Source organism: Haliaeetus albicilla, chromosome 2, assembly GCF_947461875.1.
Source record: "Haliaeetus albicilla chromosome 2, bHalAlb1.1, whole genome shotgun sequence".
Taxonomy (NCBI): Eukaryota; Metazoa; Chordata; class Aves; order Accipitriformes; family Accipitridae; genus Haliaeetus; species Haliaeetus albicilla.
Genome location: NC_091484.1, coordinates 2,986,230 through 3,008,094, shown reverse-complemented (window position 1 = coordinate 3,008,094; position 21,865 = coordinate 2,986,230). Strand labels below are relative to the sequence as shown.

The window sequence follows — 21,865 nt, the reverse complement described above, 5'->3', positions numbered from 1 at the left end:
ACATGGTGGGGATCACCATGCCTATGTCTTGTTTCAGTCTGTCCTCCAAGCATGGGCTGTTGGCTGCTGCCAGAGACAGAAGCCCTCAGCTAGGAGAGGTAGGTCCCTTCCAACTGAAATATTCTATTCTATTCTATTCTGTTCTGTTCTATGCTGTTCTGTTCTCCTCTTTGCATCCATTTGCTGACAGATGGTTCTCATGGTGTAGCATGAAACCAGCTCCTGGCATTTCATATAAGCTGACGGCAGGTGACGAATGCCTCCCAGAGCCATCCCCACGTCAGTCGGTGCTAGAGCAGCCTCCTTCCTTACCCTCACAACAGTCCTGCCACAAGCGGAGGTCCACTGTGGGAATCTCTTCGCAGCCGACCATGCCCTGCGGGTACGCCGCCACCCGGAATACATCTCTCTGGAGATGCTGGATGTGGTCACTGTTGTCACAGATGACACGAGCAAGGGACGTCTGTCTGAGCTGAGTCAGCTGCGCTGGTGTGAAGACTCCAGGATTCTCATACCAAAATCTGCAGTGGGTTGTAATCACAGCATGACTCAGGAGTAGGAGAAAAAGATGGGGAGTGATGCTGGGAGAGGGAGAAGTGTTCCCCTACATCTGTGTGGCAGCACCCACACCCCTCAAAAAGGAGCTTTTATTCTGGTGTCAGGCAGCTGCAAACACAGACTGCCCTTTTCTGAACCCAGGAACCCCCGTGAGCTGCTGGTTGGAGCTGCAGGATGCCACCACCTGCAGGTACAGCCCCTTGGAAGGGAATCCCAAGGCTCGGACAGCTCTGCTGTAGCACGTTGGGGCACGGGTGAGCAATGCTCCTGCCCTAAGTGTATCAGGGGGCAAAGACGTGTCTCATTCACACAAGCACCAAATAGGAATTGGACAGGAGCTTCTGTGGACATTTGCTAGCATTTTCATGAGACATTGGGCACATCCTCAATGGTGCTCAGTGTCCTGCAGTGAAATGAGAATCATTAAATCAGGGAAGGACACATTGACAGTAACTGTAGCAAGTCCTTTTGCAAATGCACAGGACAGAGGAGACTCTTCCTTGTATCATAAGACCAGAAATAATAAAAAATTACAGGTTCTCTTCCTCCCTGTAGGGAGCAAATCCCCCCAAACAGAATAGCAAAGACTTTGGGTTGACTCCGATGATAATACCTGTCTCCATCCCTCAGCCTTCTGAACTGTGTCGTTAACAGGCACATCAGCGTTGGTCCAACTCTGGTACCAGGAACAAGATCTTCCACCATCAGTGCTGGAAATAGGTCAATATTTTTGGTAGTTCCATATAAACTGCAGGATAACAGATATTAAAAAACAGTTAAAAGACTATCGAAGAGTGGGGATAATATAAATCTGATCCCGTCATAGGAATTTGTACGCAAGGAACTCATCTGGACAATATTTATAATGGTCTTATCTAAAAGACAATGGGATAAAGGCCTGCCTTGGAAAGAGGTGGCCAGTGCAGATAGGATGCAGTTTAGTCTCACTGGAAAATAGCTCCAAGGCTCAATCTGCTCCCAAACTACACCACAGCAGTGCCTGATGACATTCCACTCAGAACCAGACGGATCACTTGGAAAGACCTCATTTGTCTTACCCCGTTCTTAAACCACAGCTATTACCCTATCTTAACATCTCTGGGTAGCAATATCTGGGAAGATTATTTGATGGGTGTCCTGGGAGAAGCAGAAACTTTTCACTGACTGATCTCCAGTGATTTTGATGCTTCCAAGTCCAGGCTACAGTACCTCCTGAGCTTTTCTCTGATCTCCAAGTTCTTGATCTCATTTCTGAGGTCCTCAAACTCCTGTGCAGATGAGAGGTTGCAGAAGACCCTGAAGTCGTTGTAAGGTGGGATGCCGTGGTCTCGCCCTCTCTGGATATTGATAGCAGCCAAGTCCAGCGAGACAGAGTGTGCCATGGAGAAGAGTTTCTCCGTCAGCTCCATGTTGAGGAGTTCAGAGGGGATGCGCATTTTCCCAGGAACCCCAAACAGCCCACGGAGGAGGGGATCAATCCCACCCTCCTGTGTGATCCTGAAAGGGGAGAAGAAGGCCTTGTGCAGGGGGATGTGGCCTTGGCGGATGGGCTGGAAGGTTTCGTTCAGCCGGTACAAGATGGGGTTGATCAAGGTGTGTCCAAAGCGGAAGGCAGCAGTGGCAAAGGCGTTGAGAATCCCCGCGTTGACGTTGGGGTCGTAGCCTTTGTACTCACCCAGCATCTTCATCCCAGCTTCCCCAAGGACCTTGGGGAGCCACTGGGCATAGGTGATATGCTGCATCTGTGCACCCACAATCTTCCGTGCCTCGTGATACAGGAGATCTCCATCCCAGTGGGGATTGAGGGCCGACAGCTCTGTGGCAACGCGGTTGTGCTCCCTGAACCAAAGCGTGTGCATGGCCGTGAGACCCAGCTGCTCGTTGGCACGGTGGTCTCCTGCCAGGAAGCACGGCACGGGGCTCTCGTTCTCATCTCTCATGCACTCGGTGGGTGGCCCCACAGCAAAGGGAAGGAGATGCTTCCCCGAGCCGGGCACAACTTGCCCTCTCTTCAGCAGCCCATTTTGGCTGCTCAGATCCCGCAGCTCCCGCGATTCCTGCTCTGTGCTGCCGTAAACATTGGAGGCATCGATGTAAGACGTCAAGTGGTTGATCTGCTCTCTGGCGTAGACGGAGTTCATCAGCAGGGAGGTCATCCCGCTGCCGCACACAGGGCTCGAGCGGACAAAGAACATGCAGCGCCCGTTCCTCACGCGGGGGTCGTTAGCAGGGACCATGACGGAGAAGCAAGGTGGGTCGTTGCTGCACACCTCGCTGCAGGGCGCTCCATCTGAGAAGCGGGACATGCTAATGGCTGCCACCGTTTGGTCCATGTCATGGTCCAGAAACTGGCCCCACTGCATGAGCATGTGCGTGAACTGGTCGTCGGGGGTGATGGTCTCAGTCCCGACCATGGCGGTAGAGACGAGGCGAGGTAGAGGAAGGGGCAGGTCCCTGGCATCTTCTGCCATGGAAAACCCCCGGGGGAGGTTAAATCCGTTCTGGTAGGCGGGTTTCAGGAGCCTCTGGAAGGCTGTGAGAGACGCACCCCACATCGGGTGCTGGAGGTTGTTGCAAGAGCCGTCATGGGTCCTGTACTTCTTGTGGAAGCAGATATCCGAGCAGTTCGGTGTGCGGCGGTGGGCAGAGCAGCCCGACAGGTTGGCAATCATGTTCAGGTAGTGAGGGGACACCAAGTCGTTGTACCGATAGCCTGCGAAGGTAAAGGCAAAGCACCAGGTCAGACCATGGCCATGGCAGCCATCCAGTTCCTACTGTCCCATGTAAGGGCTCCGTGCGAAACCCGCTGCTGGGTGGGCACGGGAAAGCCAGGTCTCTGATCGTCATGTTGCTATGTAATTTATGGAAGGCAAATGAAGCACAGGATCATATCAGCCCCACAGAGAAGAAAAGAAGGGGAAAAGTGTTTAGTATAAACTGCACAGAGGTGGAAACCAGAAATGTTGTGACTGGTAGACCAAACTGTGGGGGTGGTCTCGGTCTCCATTCTAGGTTTATTTTACGTCTCTCTGGGTTGTTACTGCAACCTCGAGCACCATCAACCATCCAAACTCTACGTGACAAGCAGCAGGGAAGCTGTGGGTGACTGCCAGGGCGCTACGCCATGCGAAAGCGCTGAATAATGCTGTGCTGTGCGGATGCTGACAGACCAACGAGGAGGAGAGGCTGGCAGTCCGACCAGCTCAGACGAGACCTGCAGCCTGGAGAGAGACTCCTCGCACCCTGGAATACATCCAGGCAGGAAAAAATATTTACGGGCCCCAAATGTACATGCCTGCTACATGATGATTCACACGTATAGGTAGAAACATGCAGTGTATGGGAATGCCTGTTGTATACAAAGGAAGTCCCAGCTAGCAAGTTTTGGAGTCCAGCTGCTGGATGCTTGGACAACACTAAATATTTTTGGTGTTGCATTGCTTTGTTGCTTGCTATCCTGCCTCGATAAAAGGAACCCGAGTGGCTGGAACCCATCTGAGTTTGTAGCTAAGAGGTCAAAATAGTAGGGAGACAGAGGAGTGATATCCCCCTTCTGCTGTTGCAGCATTCGAATACTCCAGAGTTTACAGTATTTTTCTCATTGCCACTTGGAGGGCAGGAAACATCTCTGACTACGCTGATGAGGGACTGAACCTCAGATCCATAAAGGTACTCCTTTGTGAGTTAGATGGCTAAATATTTTTAAAGATTAGAGCTTCCACAGCCAGTCAAGAAATCTTTAGCAAAACGGGGAACTGAAAACACTTTCCTGAGCACCGGGTTGGTATGGTAAACGCAAGACCAGCCTCCGGCTGTTATGAAAACCGTGAGATGTAAAAGAGAATTGCAACCCAGAGAACACACTTCTTGATATGCCCCAAACTGACCTGGACTTTTGGTACACCGTTGCACTTCTTAAACTTTCTGCATGTCTACACATTGTTGTTTTAATTTAATCATGGGCATGAAGTTAAGAAGGGAAATAAAATCTCTCCTACCTGTGACGTTCATATCCACGATTAGACCTTGTTGCACATGTTCCTGAATCAGCTGCAAGGTCCTTTCAAAGATCTCACCTGCCCTGGCTGTTTCAATGGTGTAGGGGTCCCGGGGGTAACGGAAGAGAGCCAGCAAGTCATTGGGGGTCTTGGGGCGTCTGTTTCAAGGAATTAGAAGTGATGCGGGAACATTAAAATAAATAGACTCTGTTCAGAGCAATGAGACTCTACAGGCAGCAAGAGTCAGGCTCTAAGCCTGGTCTGGTGCTTGACCCCCAAAACTAGTGCATAAGACCCATGTGGCTTGCCTGCATATTGCAGATGATTAAAGAAAGGATATTTTTCCCCAGGAAAATACACGTATTTAATTTCCTCAGCATCTTTTGGTTTTTTCTGCCATAGTAATTTATTTTTCACTTTTCAACAGCTGAAACCCAGAGGTTTTGGGCTTAATACAAACTATCTTTTCAATAAAAATGTATATTGGGGTGGAAGAGGAAGGAATTACCATTCACTCGAGAAGTCATTTTTCACTGAGGAAATGGTTAGAATATTATATTATTACTTCTGTTCACCCTACACAAAGTCAGTTGCATTTATAAAATGACTATGCTGATTATTTTCTTTTCTATACACTGTCTCTGGAGGCAACTCCAGCTGACAAAATATATGTTGCAAATATAAGTGACATTAAGAGGTGATAGTTGTGTACCAGATTCTTCCAGAATCCCAAATGCCTGTTATGAAGCTCTATCACATCCTTACATCCTACATGGTGCAGCTTCAACCTCCGATACTCGAAACAATACCGTAGCTTTCATTTGCGGATTGTCAACGACAAAATGAGATTTGAGAAAGCTTCATTCATTGTCATCTTTATCTCTTTTCTCCTTCAAGTCTCAGATTGTGGCACTTCACGCACTTACTTGCTAAACAGCTCAGTGCGTGTTGAATTGATGGCGTGGTCCACACTGCTGATGGCTTCCCGTATCGATGTGGCTACAAACGTGTCGCCGCTCCGACCGACATCCGTGGCTTTCCAAAGCAGAAAGAAAGAACAAAATATCCTAAATTCACCTCGATATTAATTTGCCTTTCAAGCTCAAGAAAACCTGTGTATCAGTACAAGCCCCGTAGTTACTCCACTGCAGGTCAAACTGCGTTTCCATTTGCAACATAAACATAATGAATTTATTTTTTTAAACAGATATTCTGAAGAAGAAATTAACTGCCTGAAGGTGATTTTTTCAGGAGATGGCTGTGGAACACATAGTCAGAGTTTGCTCCTGTACAGCTTTGCAAATAAATGCCTGTTTTGGTTGGTGGTTAAACTGGAAAAAGAAAATGTAAAAATCACAGTGGGTTAACCCAAAAGAATGTATTTAATTCCCACAAAGGAAACTTCTAAAAGTTATGAAATTCATTTGAATGTACTGCTCATATATTAATTTTCCATTCGTGGAACACTTCTAATTCAGTTCAAATTTAGTGTTACCACATCAGATACATCATTTTAAATCAAAAAAGTAAGCTGTTGTTTGAATACCTTCAGAAGTAAACACATGTATTCTTAAAAAATACTACAGAATGCATTTCTTAAGCCAGGGCCCTTGTCACGTCTGTACAAACCAGTTCCCATTTGGCTACCGGTGTATGCAATAGCCTGCTGGAAAATGAGATATCAGTCAAGAATAAATCACAGAAATTATTTTAGGAATAATTTCAGACAACAAAGAGTTTTCAGATTATTCTCAGCTCCTTGCATACAATCCCTGTATAGAAAATTATACTAAATTCATCTAATAAGCTACTCACTATCCCTGCTGGTTATTCCTGCATGCTTGAGGAATAGCCCCTTACTTATATTTTTAACCTTATTGCTTGCCTTTGATTTTTTTTCCTTGCCGGTTCTTCCTTACCCTCTAAGAAGTACAATTTCCACTCTTGACCTCTGGTTTGACTAGCAGAGGAGCGCTACTCCTCTTTATTCATTACCGCTTCCCTAATGCACGGAGCAGTAGCTTGAAAACGAGCGACTTATTTCCCATCCCCAAGGGTCTGAGCAAACGTTTAAAACCCTGTATTTGCAGCGACAATGTTGTTCTCCTTCTCCCTCCCCTGGCGTGCGAGGTTACGGTCAGACGATGACTTGTGAGCGTGTTGGCACATTTTAATAAGTTTCTCCCTCCCAGCAGAGGCAGTAACTACACGCACGCCGACAGCTCGGCTTGCAGGAGGTGGTTTAAGACAACACCTTTGGCTTTGCAGGGAGCAATTGCAGCTCAGCTGAGAAAACAGCGAGGAGCAGCTGGGAGGTGCATGGGCTTTCACAACCGAGCGACTCCGATCACGCCTGCGAGGGACCTGTCTGCAAAGAAGCTAAAGAAATAACAGAGTTATCCGTTCAAAGCGTAGGCGTCAACACAGCATAGCCCTTCCTCACGCGAGAGCAAGAGAAGACTCGCGAGGACCACAGGAGATACCCTACCAGTGATGGTGAGCTGCATAGCGCTGGAGGTGAAGCCAAAGGGGTTTCTGGCTATGCACTCGTATCTGCCCTGGTCAGCCACGCCGAGGTCTTGAATGGAAAGGGTCCCGTCTTGGCTTACGTGGAACTTGCCGCTCTCTGTGATCTGGATACCCTCCTGTTGTACCATGAAAAGACAGAAAACGTGTCAGGGTATGGAAAGCTTCCCATCACCCCAGCCTTCAGCCTATTCAGCGAACCCGCAGACGGCTGCAATGAACTAACGTGGCCACCAGATGTTAGCATTGCTCTTCCAAAGAAACCAGAAAGCTATCCAAGGACATCTGGTCCTGCCTGGACCCCCAGCAAGTTCCTTCTGGACCTCCTCCTGGTCCACCTCCAGGCACTCACTGCAGGGCACAGACAACCCACCCATTTCTCGGCACTTCTTACAGACCGGCTGGCTGGAGTGAGCGCTGTGCCCTGATGCTGTCACAGAAGTTTCATGGCAGATAAAGTAAGTCTAAATGTCTTCAGTTTGGGGACAACCTGAAACTGATGCATTTTTGCTGGCCTCGAACTGCAGATACCAGCTTTTGCTGGCTCTGGGCAGCATCACTGATCAAAATGCTGCGAGCAGCAGCACACTCAAACCCAACCTCTCAACCTGGCTGGTAGCAGAAGTGGCTTCAGGTTTTACTTTTTTATTCACCTGTTTTCTTACCATCTTTCTGCTGCCCTGCCCCACTCTAATGCTTACTCTGCTGCCCTCCCACCAGGCTCTTTTCTTCTGCTCCTACTGTTGGCTGGAGCCCACCTCCCATGAGACCTCCGCAGGGTAACTGAGGCTCAAGCATTTTCCCCTCTAATTTGTTCTGTGCCTGACTGTGCTCAAAGGCAGGGCAGGTCCCACTGAAGGTCACAGGTACTACAGCACAGCAGGAAAAAGTCTGAAGAGCTTCATCTAATAAATTCTTGAAAAAAGCAGCCAGGCTGCAGTGTGATTTTGAGGGATTGTGGCTTTGCCCCATCAAAGCTGGAGCCAACCGGCAACATCCAGTTCCACCACTGGGAATCCTGGAAATAAGGGCAAACTACTTAGAAAAAAAAAAAAAAACAACCATTTTCAGTTTTTTCCAGGAATAGCCAATCAAGCGTTTCTAACATCCTGGAAGGTCACTAGCTTCGAGTTACTCATTTGGAAGGAAGAACAAGAAAAAACAGGAATGTGGATTGCAAGGCTTCGAGCCTCAGAAAGAGCACCGTTCTTTTAGACCATTAAAAACCCCAAATCAGTGGAAACGTTGGTCCTTAAATTTTCATCAAACACAATTTCTTCCATGTGCATTGCAGAAACTGATTTAACTAGTTGAGCTGGGAGAGGCAGTTAACGAGAGAGTTGTTTAATGCCCCCACGGAGGAGCGTTCCTGCTTGCCGGTGACTGTCAAGTACATGAAATCATCTCTTACTTTGACCCAGGTTATGGTGGGCCGTGGATCTCCTTGGGCAGTGCAGGTAATGGCAACGTCCTGGCCTGTCTCTGCCACCACGTCTTGGGGGGGATGAAGGAACACGGGTATCACTGTGCAACACGGGGGGAAAAAAGTCACAAGTGCAAGAAATGCATCAAAGAAAACAGAGAAATCTGTGTGCAAAACGTCTCCGTATGGGCAAACCAGGGCTGCTGGGCTCTTTCTGCTGTTGCAAGGGCTCTTCAAAGGGGTGTCAGTTTACCCGTGCTCTCTGTCTCTCTACCAAGTCCTCTGTAATTTACATTCATTATTTTCTGCTCCTGTGTGTCTCTGTAATTGTGGGGCAATTACATAGGAATGTGCTGGGTTCTCCGTCATTTAAAATCGTTAATTCAAAGGCTTTCTAGAAAAGATGCTCTAGCTGAAACAAGGATCGTGAATTGATTCAGGAGTTATCGGATGAGGCTCTCTGGCAAGTGTTAGTCAGGTCAGATTAAATAATTATATTGATCTTGCTGGTCTTAAAATATTCTGTGAATTCTGTGCTTGAAGCATCACTAATTTCATGTTTCTAGATAGTTGCCTTCCCTCCAGTCTACCATTAGTAAAATTCTGCCATGTTTATGAACAAGCAGGGATGTTTGCTTATTTAGAACAATTATTTACATGGGAACAAAAAAGAAAATTAAAAATATGAAAGCATTCCTGCGTCACTTGTATTTTACAGAGGCTTAATTTTAGAATACCTAAATTTAAGTTGAACCTACGACCTGGTTGCTAATGTTTAAGACAAATGTGTCCAGAGCCAGAGTTAAATCTTCCTGAGAAGGAATCATTTTGTTTTGCAGAATATTTCATTTTAAAAAGAATCTTACAATTCATTCTGTAGGAAAGCCAAAATTAAAAAATAGAAAAAAAAAACCCACTAAGAATTTAATTAATACATTTTTTTGTAAATTATCCAACAAAAATCCTTTGTTTCCTTTCCCAAAAATCATTTTCTTAATGACAACTCCCCAACATATTAAAGGGCCCCATTTTTCACTCAAACTGGTCAGATATCAGAGCTCATCTGATGGCTGTTAAAGGTCATTTCTCATCACATAACCTTTCCTTAGTGTTTATTTGTGCAGATGCCAAACGATACCATCCCGTTCCCTGGCCACATCAGATGACTTTCATTCCCACGGTTATACTTTTTCTGGACTACCAGATAAATTTTCAAGGAACACTGAAGCAGCTTCTTCCAATTTACAAATCTTGGCCCTCTGGAAACCTCTTTAACGTTTCCCATCAACTGATGGAGCTCTCAGGGCTAGATGTCTGCTCCCAGGCAAAAGCAAAATCCCATCCCATAGGAACCAGGGCAATTCCCTGCCTTGTCAGACAGTGTGTTATATACTGTAACATTAAATTAATAAACCCATTTGCCAGCCCTTATTTCCCGCAGCCTCACCAGCTTACCTCGTGGGGTCACCGACAGCTGTACCGGGAGGGTCCTCACTCCGATGGCACTGATGGCATGGCATTCGTACTGGCCTTGGTCATGCAAAGCAACCCTCATCACCCGCAGGGTACCCGTGGAGAGGATGCTGTGCCTCCGGTCATTCGGCAGTGGCCCACCTGGACAAACAAGCAGTGCGATTTGTTAATTGCCTGTGAGATTTCTCTGCCCATCTCTGGAGGTATCTGTGTGACGGTTAAAAATGTAATTTCCTTCCCAACATGACATCAGCCACCCTGAAATACCATCTTCATCTTGCTAAGTGAGGAACAGGACAGATGCTGCTCTTCTCACACCCAGGATCATGACTGAGTTGTCTTGTCTTAGCAACTGGAAAGGAGCTGGTACCCTTTTTCTTTCCTCCTAAGTCTTTCCTTAGTGCAAACTGCAGATTTAGTGACACCTGATGGAGAGCAAATCTGTGTTCAATTATCCAAACTGGCTGTTCAATCAAATAAATGGAAACATTTAGCATTGTCTTTTAAAATTTGTTACTTTGATTTTCTTTGGTTTGGAAACTATGTTGTTTCAATATTCCCTCTATTTAAGGAGAAAAATTGAAAATTTAAATGCCTTACCAAACCCAAACAAAATTATTAGAACTTCTCAGTTTAGCAACTTTTTTTTTTTAATACTCCATTTTCCTCCAAATAAGAGCTCTCTTTATTCACCCCAAATACCCAAAGGAATCTGAATCCTCCCCACAGTGTCAAAAGTGGCTTTGAGATGAGCGATGCTCCATCACTTCTCCTCCTCTTGTCTTGTTCTTAGCGTGCCTTCCATGAAAGCACTGTAAAGCCTGGCTGATCTTTGGATTGCCGAGTGACCTAGCAAACCTGGTTACAAAGCAGTTATTAACCTTACTTCTTGTCACTGTGCTCCTTTCCACATCTCTAAGAGATGCCTTCTGAAATCTGGGCAGTGGAGGAAAACAGGTTAAAGGAGATGGAGAACATGCTGGTGGAGGAGAATTTCAGCTGGTCTTTCTTAACTCCGCATCAGGGCTATTGCTGTGGAAGCTGGAATACAACAGCCATGAATTCTCCACAGCACTAAACCATTAATTATGGCTTGTGAAGCATAAGGAAAAGTTGGAGGGCCTCTGGGCCAAGCGTTATTGGCTTCTGTCCCAGAAAGTGCTGGATGGGATCAGTTCAGTGGAGCCAGCACTAACAACCACCCGAGACTTCAAAAGTTCACCACCACCTGTTGGCCCAAAGCGTTTTTTCCTAACCTAAAAGAAACCTCAGATGTGTGTCAGTGGTGAATGGTGCTCTTCTGCACCGTGCTCCCCGAGAGGAGCAAATCAATGACAGTGATGGAGAGGCAGTACACAGTGATATCCACTGACTTGGAGTGTCCAGACCTTCCCTTTTCAAAGAAGGCAGGATGAAGTTCGAGGCTGTCCGTGGGTTTCATGCTGATGAAAACCAGCACACTCCTTCCTTCTGACACGACGACTCAGTGTGTCAAAGACCCAAGAGGCTCCCTCCTCAGTGCTTAACATCATTCTTGGTGATCTACAACATACCTCCTAGTGTGACTAGGTCTGCTGATCACCATCTGTCCAGTGTCACCACTGCAAGTCATCGCCCTGGACCATCAGCTCAGCTGTTCTCACCCACATCCCGTGGATGATGGCATGGGAGAGAAAGAAATCGTGAGACAAGTGAGGCAGTACCTGCCCTCGTCCAGGCAATCACGGGTGGAGGATGACCCTCAGCAGAGCACGGGAAATCCACGCTTTGTCCCTCAGTTACTGTCTGATCAGTGGGAATGAGGAGAAACCTGGGAGAATCTGGAGGGGAAAGCAATGACTGAGCAGCGGGAAAAACTCAGGCAGCAAGCTCAGGTTAATTCTCAGTTCATGGGAGCAGAACCAGTCACAGGGCTTAAATACAGCCCCCTGGCCGAACACTGCATCCCAGAAATGTCGTCAGCCTGGGACTCCTCACCTTGCACTATGATCCTTGCTGTCGCCTGGATGGATCCCTCGGTGTTGCTGGCATTGCAGTTGTACTGGCCCTGGTCCGAGAAAGTGACATTCTGAATGAAAAGTCCTCCAGAGCTGGTGATAGCAAAACGGGAATCCTGCGGTAAAGGAGAGCCTGTGCCAAGGGTCCAGCTGATGCGAGGGTGGGGGTGCCCAGAGACCCCACACTCCAAGGTGACGCTTTCCCCAATCAGCACTTCAGTGTTCTGCGGCTGGATCACAAAAGTGGGCTTGGCTGGAAGGAAACGAGTGCTTCAGAAACCAGAAGCTCTGCTGCCTGCTCAGTTATGGGCAGAAATTGCTGGGACTCCTCAAGCAACCCAGCTAGCAATCACCTGGCTCTTCCCTGACCTCCAAATCCTCGCCGTGAGCAATTCCCCCAGCGCTACTTCTTCCTACCACCTCCTCCCTCCCAGTCACTTAGCACTGGAGCATCCCCACTCCCGTGTCCCCTTCACCCTTGATACCTCTGGGCTGCAGAATTCACCCCAGCCTGCAAACTCCCTCCCCAGCCCCAAATTCCCTTCAGTCTCTAAACCCCCAGTTTCCCACTCCTGTGAAGGAACCCCCTAAAGCTCAGACCATGCTACGCTGTTAGCTGCTCTCTTCCCCAGCACACCAAGAACATCTTGGCACGTACAAAGCTGGGACTGACTCTGACTTAGCTCCACTCCCAGTCCCAGCCCGAGCTGGGCCTTCAAGGGGTGCACAAGGCTCAATTACATGGGGTGCCAAAATAGCGCAGCACGACTTCTTGCGTCTTGACCTCCCCAGCTATGTTCTTGGCCATGCACTGGTAGACGCCTTTGTCCGACTCCTTGGTATTCTGGATCATCAAGGTACCGTCTTGCAACAGGTTCAGGCGGTTGTCATCTTTCATGTCAATCTCATTACTGAAAAACAGCCACAAACAAGCAAAATCTCAAAGGAGTAAAGACTGGTGGTCTTGCCCCGAGCTGCTGGAGGAGCGGTGGGGCTTTGCATGCATTGCAAGTTGGTGTTCCTTGGAGCTATTCTGAGACTTCATGAAATTTATAGCAAGAGTTATGATTTACAGCACTGAACTTCAGCTCCAGCTCTGATTTACTCCCTGGGTGAGCTACTTTTTCTCTCACCACTGATTACATACGACATTTACAGCCCATCAGGAGAGCATACTGTTCCCATGCAATAGCATCGTTGCTATTGTCAGGGCATCTGGGCCTGGAAAGCTTGTTCTCATTATTTACTAAGTGTAAATATAATAATGAATTAATATTGTTACTGCATTCAGCCATTTCTATTAGTATGGGCTCAAAGGCCTCAGGGGGGCAAAAAAGCTCTGAGTAAGTCACCATGGGACCCCAACACAGCTTGGACTCCAACCCAACCCGAGAGCTGTGAAACATCTTCCTTCTTTCTACAGTGACCTGCGACTCCTGGATCCCAGCCCACGGCAGAAGGTCCCGCTGCTGCATCCCATTTGTCCCAGCATGAAGGAATCTTGGATGGCTGCAGACGATTGAAAGGGGAGAAGGGACCTCTCTCCCCCTAGGACAAAGGCTGAATCCACTATGCAAACTAATATGCTTGCTGGGCATTTATTTAATTCCCCTGATGTCTCCTCACTCTAGTCGTATCTCGTTTGCGGAACATTTATTATCATTACCCCTCTTACAATGCTATCTTTGGGACCCTGCCAGCATTTCCCTAACAAAACCTTCCTTCCAGGGGGACTTAACTTAGCCATAAACTTTTGCTCTGTGCTGAAACTCTGCCTGGTGGGGAGTTAGCTGAAGAAGCATACATTGATCATTTTTATTAATAACCAAGCCCTACTCAGGCTCCCACAGACAAGAAGCTCGTAAAGCAGCAAAGTAACTTCACTTCCACAGTGGGCGACTGCTTGAGCACAGAATATTTTATTGTGCAGCATTTCCCAGAAATGCATCAGCATCGAGCATAGCCGTATATTTTTTCAGTGTTGCTGTATAGAATGATAATCTATACACTGCTTTGCAAGGTCTGTCTTTCAGTGGAGCACAGTGATTTTTCCCTTTGAAAAAAAGCCGTTCTCCCAGCACACTAGGCCTTTAGTGAGAAAAACCTAGAGACTAGAAGCATTTCAGCAGTTAATAAATGGCAAGCATGGTGGCTTAGAGCAACATGAAATACTAATTTTATTCTTTTTCTGATCAAAAGACAATTGCTTTCAGCCTGCAGAGTAAGTTATAAGCTCTTGGAATCCATTACAAATGCAGATGAAATATTTCAAATGCAGATGAAAACACCACTTGGAATACGTGGTCACCAGAGAATGCTATTAAAAGGGAGGTAAATAAAACCCATGGAATACCCATTCTTTTTTTTTTTTTTTTTTTTTTTTTTTTTTTTTTTTTTTTATGTTGTGTGAAACAGCTTTTGTAATTACAGGCACTAACTGAAGAGCTCAATGCTTGAAAAACCTTTGCTACCCCAGGGCTCATTGTGTGTGACTTACTTGTTGTGCAGCCAAATAATCGCAGGCTTCGGGTTGCCTTCTGCCCTGCAGGTGAAATAAACTGTGTTTCCCAAGAGGACGTCGACATCGTGGGGTTGTGAGGTTATGCGAGGCCTCTCTGCAAAAGACCGTTTTAACACAACCCAGTCTAGAGCAGCACAAAACCATCTACAGCCCAACCAGAGTGTAGTGGGTAATGCAACACCCATCCTGCAACCCCCGAGCAAGCAGGCACTGGCAGATCCCTAGGCACAACTCAGAGCCACCCCAGGACTTCTCACCAACATCAGCAGAAATGACATCAGGGAGGGAACAGCATCATTCATCTGAGCCCACCAAAAGCACTGGAGAATCGAAGTGGCTGTTTCTATTGCCAGTATGTTGGGGTCCCTGCACAGCCCCAGGCAGCACTGATTAAAAACAGACCTGGCTGTACACTGGTTCACTATAGCTGCCCCGAAAGTTGGTCCCCATCTCCCCCAAAATAAGCGAAGTAGTCAGCGGCATCCTCACTTGGGTTATTTTTCTGCCCCTGGCAGCCTGCTGCTCTCAGCAACTGTCTGCTCCATCTGAACGTAGTGCCAGCTCTCTGCAAATCACACAGAGCCAGCTCTCCGCAAATCACGCTACTTCCCTTTCAACAGGATTTCATTCATTATGCCCCTAATTCATCAGCCGATCCCTATTCAGCCAAGCCTTTCACTATGTGCTTCACTTTAAGATGTACTCAAGCACTAAGCAAGTTAAACATTTAAAGGATGTGCTAAAATAGGAAGGAATTTATGTACATGGTCTGGAGTGCTTGATCTTGATTCAGCAGAATACTTACCCATCTAACAGTCTGTGTGCTCACCAGTAATCCAGTAAAACCAGCTGGATTATTCATAAGATTGAGAACCTTCTCCAGTGGAAAGTTTATGCCCTTACTCCTTAGACCGCAATTTAATGGCTTGGCAATTTATCCCCAATGGCAACGCCAGGACCAAACACACCGCAGCCCATTGGTACAAAACACTGACCCAGTGCAGATTTGCTCCGCTGGCTCACATCTGCTAAAAAGTGGTGGGTTAACTTGATGCCAGCAGGCTTCGTACTGACTCAGATATCAGCCGCCTGCATCATTAGAGCTTTACGCTGAATTATGCATCATTTGTCTTTCCCAGCTGGCACAATACCAGCATAAAAGCCTAATGCCAGCAAAATCTTCCCACCAGGTGCTCTGGCTCATTTGACAGACATCCCACTGTGCGCCCATGCCTCAACCAGAACCAATTTACATTAACGGCTGCACCATGGCACCGGCTGTGTGTCGGGGACAGCTCGTTGTGCGCCACATCCACTTGTAGCGGGTCCCGCTCCATGTGTCCCCAGCTGCTTTCTCTAGACCCTCCCTATTCCCCCCTCCCTTGAGGTTACAGACCCTTTTGTGCCAGTTCAACTCTTTGCGTGGCTGTGCCCTAAATTAAGCTGTGAAGTGGTCAAGATTTTGAAAAAAATAACAAAATCATAGGAAAAAAGCTGAATTCAAGGGAGAGCGCTTCAAAATCCAGCTGATCTCACACATCTGGCACAGCCACGCACACAGCTGGACTGGCACATCCAGGAGAGATGCTAATAGCTGGCCCGGGTGAGTGGGAACATCTCAAACTGACTCCACCAGCAGTAAAGTATCAGGGAACCACAGCTGACACTTGTGCCATCCTCTGCTGATGCCTGCACTTAAAAGTCAGAGTTTTGTCTTTTTCTATATGAAATATTTTACTTCAGAATTTTTCAGAACAAAACCTTTCATTTCAAAACGGCATTTTTCAGTGAGCAATTATCTAAATTTAAAGAATAACAGCTTAACAAATGCGATACACTACCACAGTCAAACAAAGCATTCAGCTACGTATCTACTACACGTTTGCTTAGGTTTTCAGTTGCGTTTCCAGCCATTGCAGCTCTCCCAGTGTTCCCCTTCTGTTCAGCCTAACGCAGGACATTTCTTCTGGTTGCTGGTTTAGCCACCAACCACAGCAGGTCCTTTCCTGGCCCTACTCAATCTAAAAACCAAGATGACAACTGCCAGCCAAAAAAGAGCTGTCTTCAACCTCCCCTACGACTGTCAGCTTTTTCTGCGTTATCCTGATAACTCGTGTGACCCCACTGGGACTTCCCCATTTCAGCAGTAAAAGGGAGGGAGAAAGCAGGATGCCAGGACGGGAAAGAGGGAGGAAAAAGGGTGAAGGACACAATTCCCAGACCAAAGCCCAACTCCACAGGCTGAGGGTGGCCCGTGGAGGGGTTTGACCTCGCTCACCGCAGTTAAACTCCTGGGCGGTCAAGGTGACGATGGAGCGCCCGTGCAGGTCCCGAGGAGCCTCGCAGGTGGCGGCTGTCTGGATACTGCCCTGCTCGGCGTATTTCTTCAGCAGCTCAGCCAGCCACATCAAGTCGCAGTCGCAAAGCAAGGCGTTGGAGTCCAGCCGCCTGCAAGACCGAGGAAAAGGCAGGTCATTGCCCAGCCTCTGACTGCTGCCTCCTTCTCGGGGACACGGGAGGGGAAGAGCAGTGAAGGATCACTTGTCTGGTTTTCCCTGCGTTTGATTATATCCCAAATGAAAATTTGAGAGATTTCATTCCCACAATGGTCAAATAGGATGCTTAACCAAGTCAGAAGGATTTCGTTGAAAAACTAATGTTACCCATCACTCATTCCAGTTTCAAATGAAAATTATTCTGTTAAACTGGATTATGCATTTTTGGCTTAATTTGAGGCAAAGAGAGACACTGAAATACTGGGTTTTCCCCCAGGATGGACATTTCAACCTTTACTGAATTCTCTAAGAACGGCAGATAACACTGCCTCTGTTAGAGCTTTCCGTTCTGTTTCACTCTTAGCTCCAAAAAACTCCCCCTTGATTTTAGTGTGCATCGGATCAATCTCTTTCTGTGACCAGCTGCTAGAGGTTGTAGCATTTCTGCAAACTATAAGAACTTTTATTACTGCAACGTACCGTATGGAGCACCAGTGACCTCCCAGTGCACCCATGCTTTTCCCTCCACTGACCTCATTCTTCTGTGCAGTGCTATGCATAAGGATAAATAAAGACTATAGGGGGATTAGTTTATGCCTCCTTCCCCACTGACAGTTTTACAATAGATGGGTCTGGGCCATCGGAAAAAAACATGGAAGAAAGGTCGAATGTTTTCAGGGACAAACATTTGAGAATGTGAGATTTCACACAAGGCCACGATAGAGCATTTTATAGACACCCCACCTTTTTCTCTGACACGTACAGACAAAATTTCACAAGTTATTCCCTGTTAAAGAAAAGCGAAGCATTTTACCTGCTTGCAGAAATCACAGAGGGATGCAGTGAGAAACACATTATTTTCTTGCAGTTTAAAAGCATGGCAAAACACCAAAATTCTTTAGCTTTTGCTTTTTTTTCCCCCAAAACGCATCATAGAACTTATTTCCAGAGATCATAAAAGACAAACAAAGCAAATCTCTGCAGGGTTTAAGCAAGCAAGTAAGCTTAAGAGACAGCCAGGTTACGTGGGAACAACACACCAGGGTATTCCTGCATGGGAGGAGAATCGTGCACCTGGGCACCCCTTGGAGTATTTTCAATCTGTAGAAAAAAAGCCTTTCCTTTTATGACTATGATTTTTCCTGCCATGTTAGATACTGATCTGAAGACATGATCAAGGTCATATATGTGACCTGGAGTTCCTACATTTCTGAAGGATGTTTTATGGGTTCAAACTGTTGTGAGGACCTTCCAGGAATGTTCATTCCTGTGGCATTATTGAGCTGTAAGCAGATTATAGTTAGATTATAATTAGACACTAGCATGAAGAAACTACTAACTGGTTAAATCAGCTCTCATGTCCAATCAAAACTGTTTTATAAACTTAGCAGTGGCCTTAGAAGTGCAACAACTAAAAGCTTTGCCAACCAGGCACATTTTTCCTCAGGTCCTGGCCATCTGATCAAAGATAAACAATTGCTCTTTGCAGGCAATGTTTTTTACTTACAGCCGTTTGAGGGATTCCAGTTGAGAGAATGTCCCTGGATGAATCCTGGAAATCTTGTTGTTGTGCAAGAATCTGCAACGGGAGAACCCATGCCAAAACATTATTCAGTATTTGCACTACATGGATGATAACATCCCAGGTCAAAACTCAGTTTAAATACAAAGGCTACTCATCAAAACGGAGCTTAGTTTTTAAATTTACTGTGTTTGTTTCCATGAGCTATAGGGATTTCATTCATTTGCAAGTGCAATGCAATACACCAAAGCGGAGAGCGGGTGTGGACTGGAAATGGTGACTCAAGATGTGATGTAACAGGTTTAAACTGGAACCTTAACGTTAATCTGCTTCATGCGCTGCAAAGGGAGGAGAAAGGGCATGAAATCCCCACAGACTGGACCCACCCTACGCTTTCTGTGCCTGGGTGAGCTCCAGTTTAGAAGGCACCTTTTCTTTTCTCCCCTGCAGGAGATATGGCAATTTCATTGAAGTAAGGCTCCAGTAGAAGATGCTAGACAACTCATGCCCTAGACTCAATGCAGTTATTAACCCAAATCCATGAGTAAATCTAATTCAGACAACAACGGCCTAAGCCGGGCTTACCTCTGAACAAAGCCAACATAAATTGTCACTTCCCAAGTCTTAGCACACAGATAAGACTCCCCAGTTCTTAGAAAAAAAACCCCTTGATTGCACTAAAATGCATCAGTGGGGACCAAGATGGGATAATTAACTCCCCATTCCCATAAGGGAGGGGGAAATTTACTTATGCCAGTTACATCTAAAACTCATAAGAGACCATTGATAAAAGATAGGAAGCAATTTTCATAGAGAGTGGAACAGGAAAGAAATACAAAAGGAGTACAGCTTGTGTGCAAATGTCTGCATACACACATGTACATGCAAGTTCAGCCTAGTTGCCCAGCTTGGATGCTGACAAACCCTCCTCTAAAATTTAAATCCAGAATTTTTGTTGGATCAAATACAGCGACTGAGATCAGCCGTGGTGTACTGATCCAGGTCTGAATTTTCCTAAGGGTGTTTGGATACCATGATTTTATTTGCCTAGCGTGTACGGATATAAGGCACATTTCCATGCAGCATAGAAGGGTCTGTTGGTTTCACTGTGGAGTGGGAACCACCGTGTTAAGTTTTGTCGTAGGGGCTACATTACTACTAGAAGTAATCCTGGGGAGCGAGAGACACAGGACTTCGTTTCCTAACTGCTTTCAAGGAGGACGCGTGTTTTTCTTGTTAGACTTTCTTCTGACTTTCTTCCTTTTCCACCCGCTTTTTTTTGTACACACTGCCCAACAGTGACTAATGTTGACCTTATGGCCAGAGTAAAATTTCAGTTGGCTTGGCCAGCGGTAGGGCTTTCTGCAGATTTACCCCTGCTTAAGTGGAAACGTGAACGTAACACAACATGGGAAATTCCCTTCATATTCTCAGTAACCTTTCTACTTGGTAAGTATGTAAAATCTCCTTTTTCAAGGAAGCTTCTTTTTGCATTTCCCTCCATATTGAAGATCACACTTCATGCTACGGAAACTGTTACACAAAAAGGGTTTTTTCCCCTTCTCCTCACCCCCTTACTCACAAGAAAGGTCCCATCTTTACTTACAGCCTTTCAAGTTTAGGCAGGTCACTAAAAGTCTCCGACTCCAGACTTTCCAGGTTGTTGAAATGCAGGTAGCTGTCACACAGAAAATCACAAAGGGCAGGCTTACAGATTGCAATTTAAAAGACAGAAGATATTTCCAGATCAATCCACCAATGCCCACCAGTTGGTCACCACACATCTCAGGGCAGATGCTGAGAAGCCAGCATCCACTTCAGTGCGTCCACTTTCCACGTGCAAATGTAGTAGCCAACGCTGGCTTTTCCCTATCCTGTCAATTATTTTCTCTCTCTCTTAATAAACTAAAACACAGACAGAAAGGAGGACAGCTCTGCTCTTCCCTGAAGCCTAAGGCCACCACCATCACTGTAAATTGCCTGTTGCCAGGATGAAACCGTTGCCCATGGAGAGCCAGCAGCAGCTGCTCCTGTCTGAGCACCATACGGGAATTTTCCCTGCCTTTCCCCTAGTCCCCAACACGTCCTTGGATTGTCGGGGGGGAAGAAATAGCCTTACTACAAGGCACTTGTTCCCAGCCTAGGAACTGCAACATTTCTGAGTGGAAGCCTGAGTTTGCTGAGAATTAAGTTTTAGAAAAAGGCCCTGAACAACCTGATATAACTTTGAAATTGGTCCTGCTTGTTGCTGAAGGTGGGACTGGAGACATCCAAAGGTCTCTTCCAGTCTGCATTTATCTGTGATTCTAACAGGGGCTCCCAGCACATGCATCCATCCAGCAAGAGCAGAAACATCTGGGAACAGCTGCCGTCAGGCTATTCTCTTTCTGCAGAGGGAAGGCACAGTCTCCAAAGACAGAGATGGTTCAGTCAGTTGCAACACTTGGATCTAAATGGCATGTTAATGTGAACAGCCCAGCTCTTGCTAATGCAGGTTAATATTTTTAGTTCCACTAAAATCTCAAGTGTGACCTGCTATTCCAGAGGCCTGGGAGACCTTCTGCTCTGCCCCAGGTCACCCCTTGCCATCAGCAAAGGAAACCTGGGAGCTGCAGAGCAACACCCCACGATACCTGAGACTCCCTGTTCCCATTAGCTGTGACATTCACTGGCATAACTGACGTGTTCCTAACCTTTAGGTGCGTTTCGGTATGGTTTCAAAGTTGCCTAAACTCTTCCCCCTTATTTTTACACAGGCATAAATTTCACGGCAGACACTGATTAATCACAGATCTACAAATACTCATTCTGCTATTGTAGCTGAGTGCATTGAGAAATAATTGCCTAAGCCGCCACATGGCTGTTTGATTCGTAATGGAAGGATTCATGATAAATGGTCCACTATCAGAGTGCAAACCAAGAGACGGTGACTCAGATTCTGCAGTGGAGGGCAACAGTGGGGAGAGACATACGTGCTTTAATGAGTCTCACATGTCTGCTGTCATTGCTTTGGTCCTTGAGGAAAGCATCTGATACTGTCCATCAATCGGGTTATACTTTTTCTTGAAAAGCTGGCTTGTGGGGTACAGGAAAACGGGGTAGGATTTGAGCAAAGCTAATTCTTTTGGAACCACGCCTGCCTGAGATTGAAAACAGATGGTACTTCCAGCGGGTTGTTTGTTGGTTTTGTTGGGTTTTTTTCTTTTATTCGTGACATCAAGTCTGGAATGCTTATTGTTAAAATATCACTGTGGCCAGCATCATCTCCCCTCAAAGCACGGCTGAGCCGGTATCTGCTTCCTATGTTTTCTCCCAGGCATCCTTGCTGAGCTGGCTGATGAAAAACCATATT

The 21,865-nt window shown here is 46.5% G+C and overlaps 1 protein-coding gene across 1 annotated transcript in view; it reads right to left on the bottom strand.

Annotated features, from left to right (window-relative positions):
- Positions 1-21,865, bottom strand: part of LOC104325108 (peroxidasin homolog) — a 46,816-nt gene that overhangs the window by 4,504 nt on the left and 20,447 nt on the right. Inside the window, exons 5-19 of the mRNA XM_069803058.1 lie at positions 20,120-20,191; positions 18,499-18,570; positions 16,775-16,944; positions 14,473-14,590; positions 12,717-12,886; positions 11,956-12,228; positions 11,682-11,798; positions 9,961-10,119; positions 8,494-8,606; positions 7,045-7,201; positions 5,483-5,591; positions 4,557-4,714; positions 1,768-3,271; positions 1,172-1,306; positions 313-521 (exon numbers count right to left, since the gene is read on the bottom strand). Of these exons, the coding sequence (XP_069659159.1) occupies positions 313-521; positions 1,172-1,306; positions 1,768-3,271; positions 4,557-4,714; positions 5,483-5,591; positions 7,045-7,201; positions 8,494-8,606; positions 9,961-10,119; positions 11,682-11,798; positions 11,956-12,228; positions 12,717-12,886; positions 14,473-14,590; positions 16,775-16,944; positions 18,499-18,570; positions 20,120-20,191 (3,536 nt within the window). The remainder of the gene's footprint in view (positions 1-312; positions 522-1,171; positions 1,307-1,767; positions 3,272-4,556; positions 4,715-5,482; positions 5,592-7,044; positions 7,202-8,493; positions 8,607-9,960; positions 10,120-11,681; positions 11,799-11,955; positions 12,229-12,716; positions 12,887-14,472; positions 14,591-16,774; positions 16,945-18,498; positions 18,571-20,119; positions 20,192-21,865) is intronic.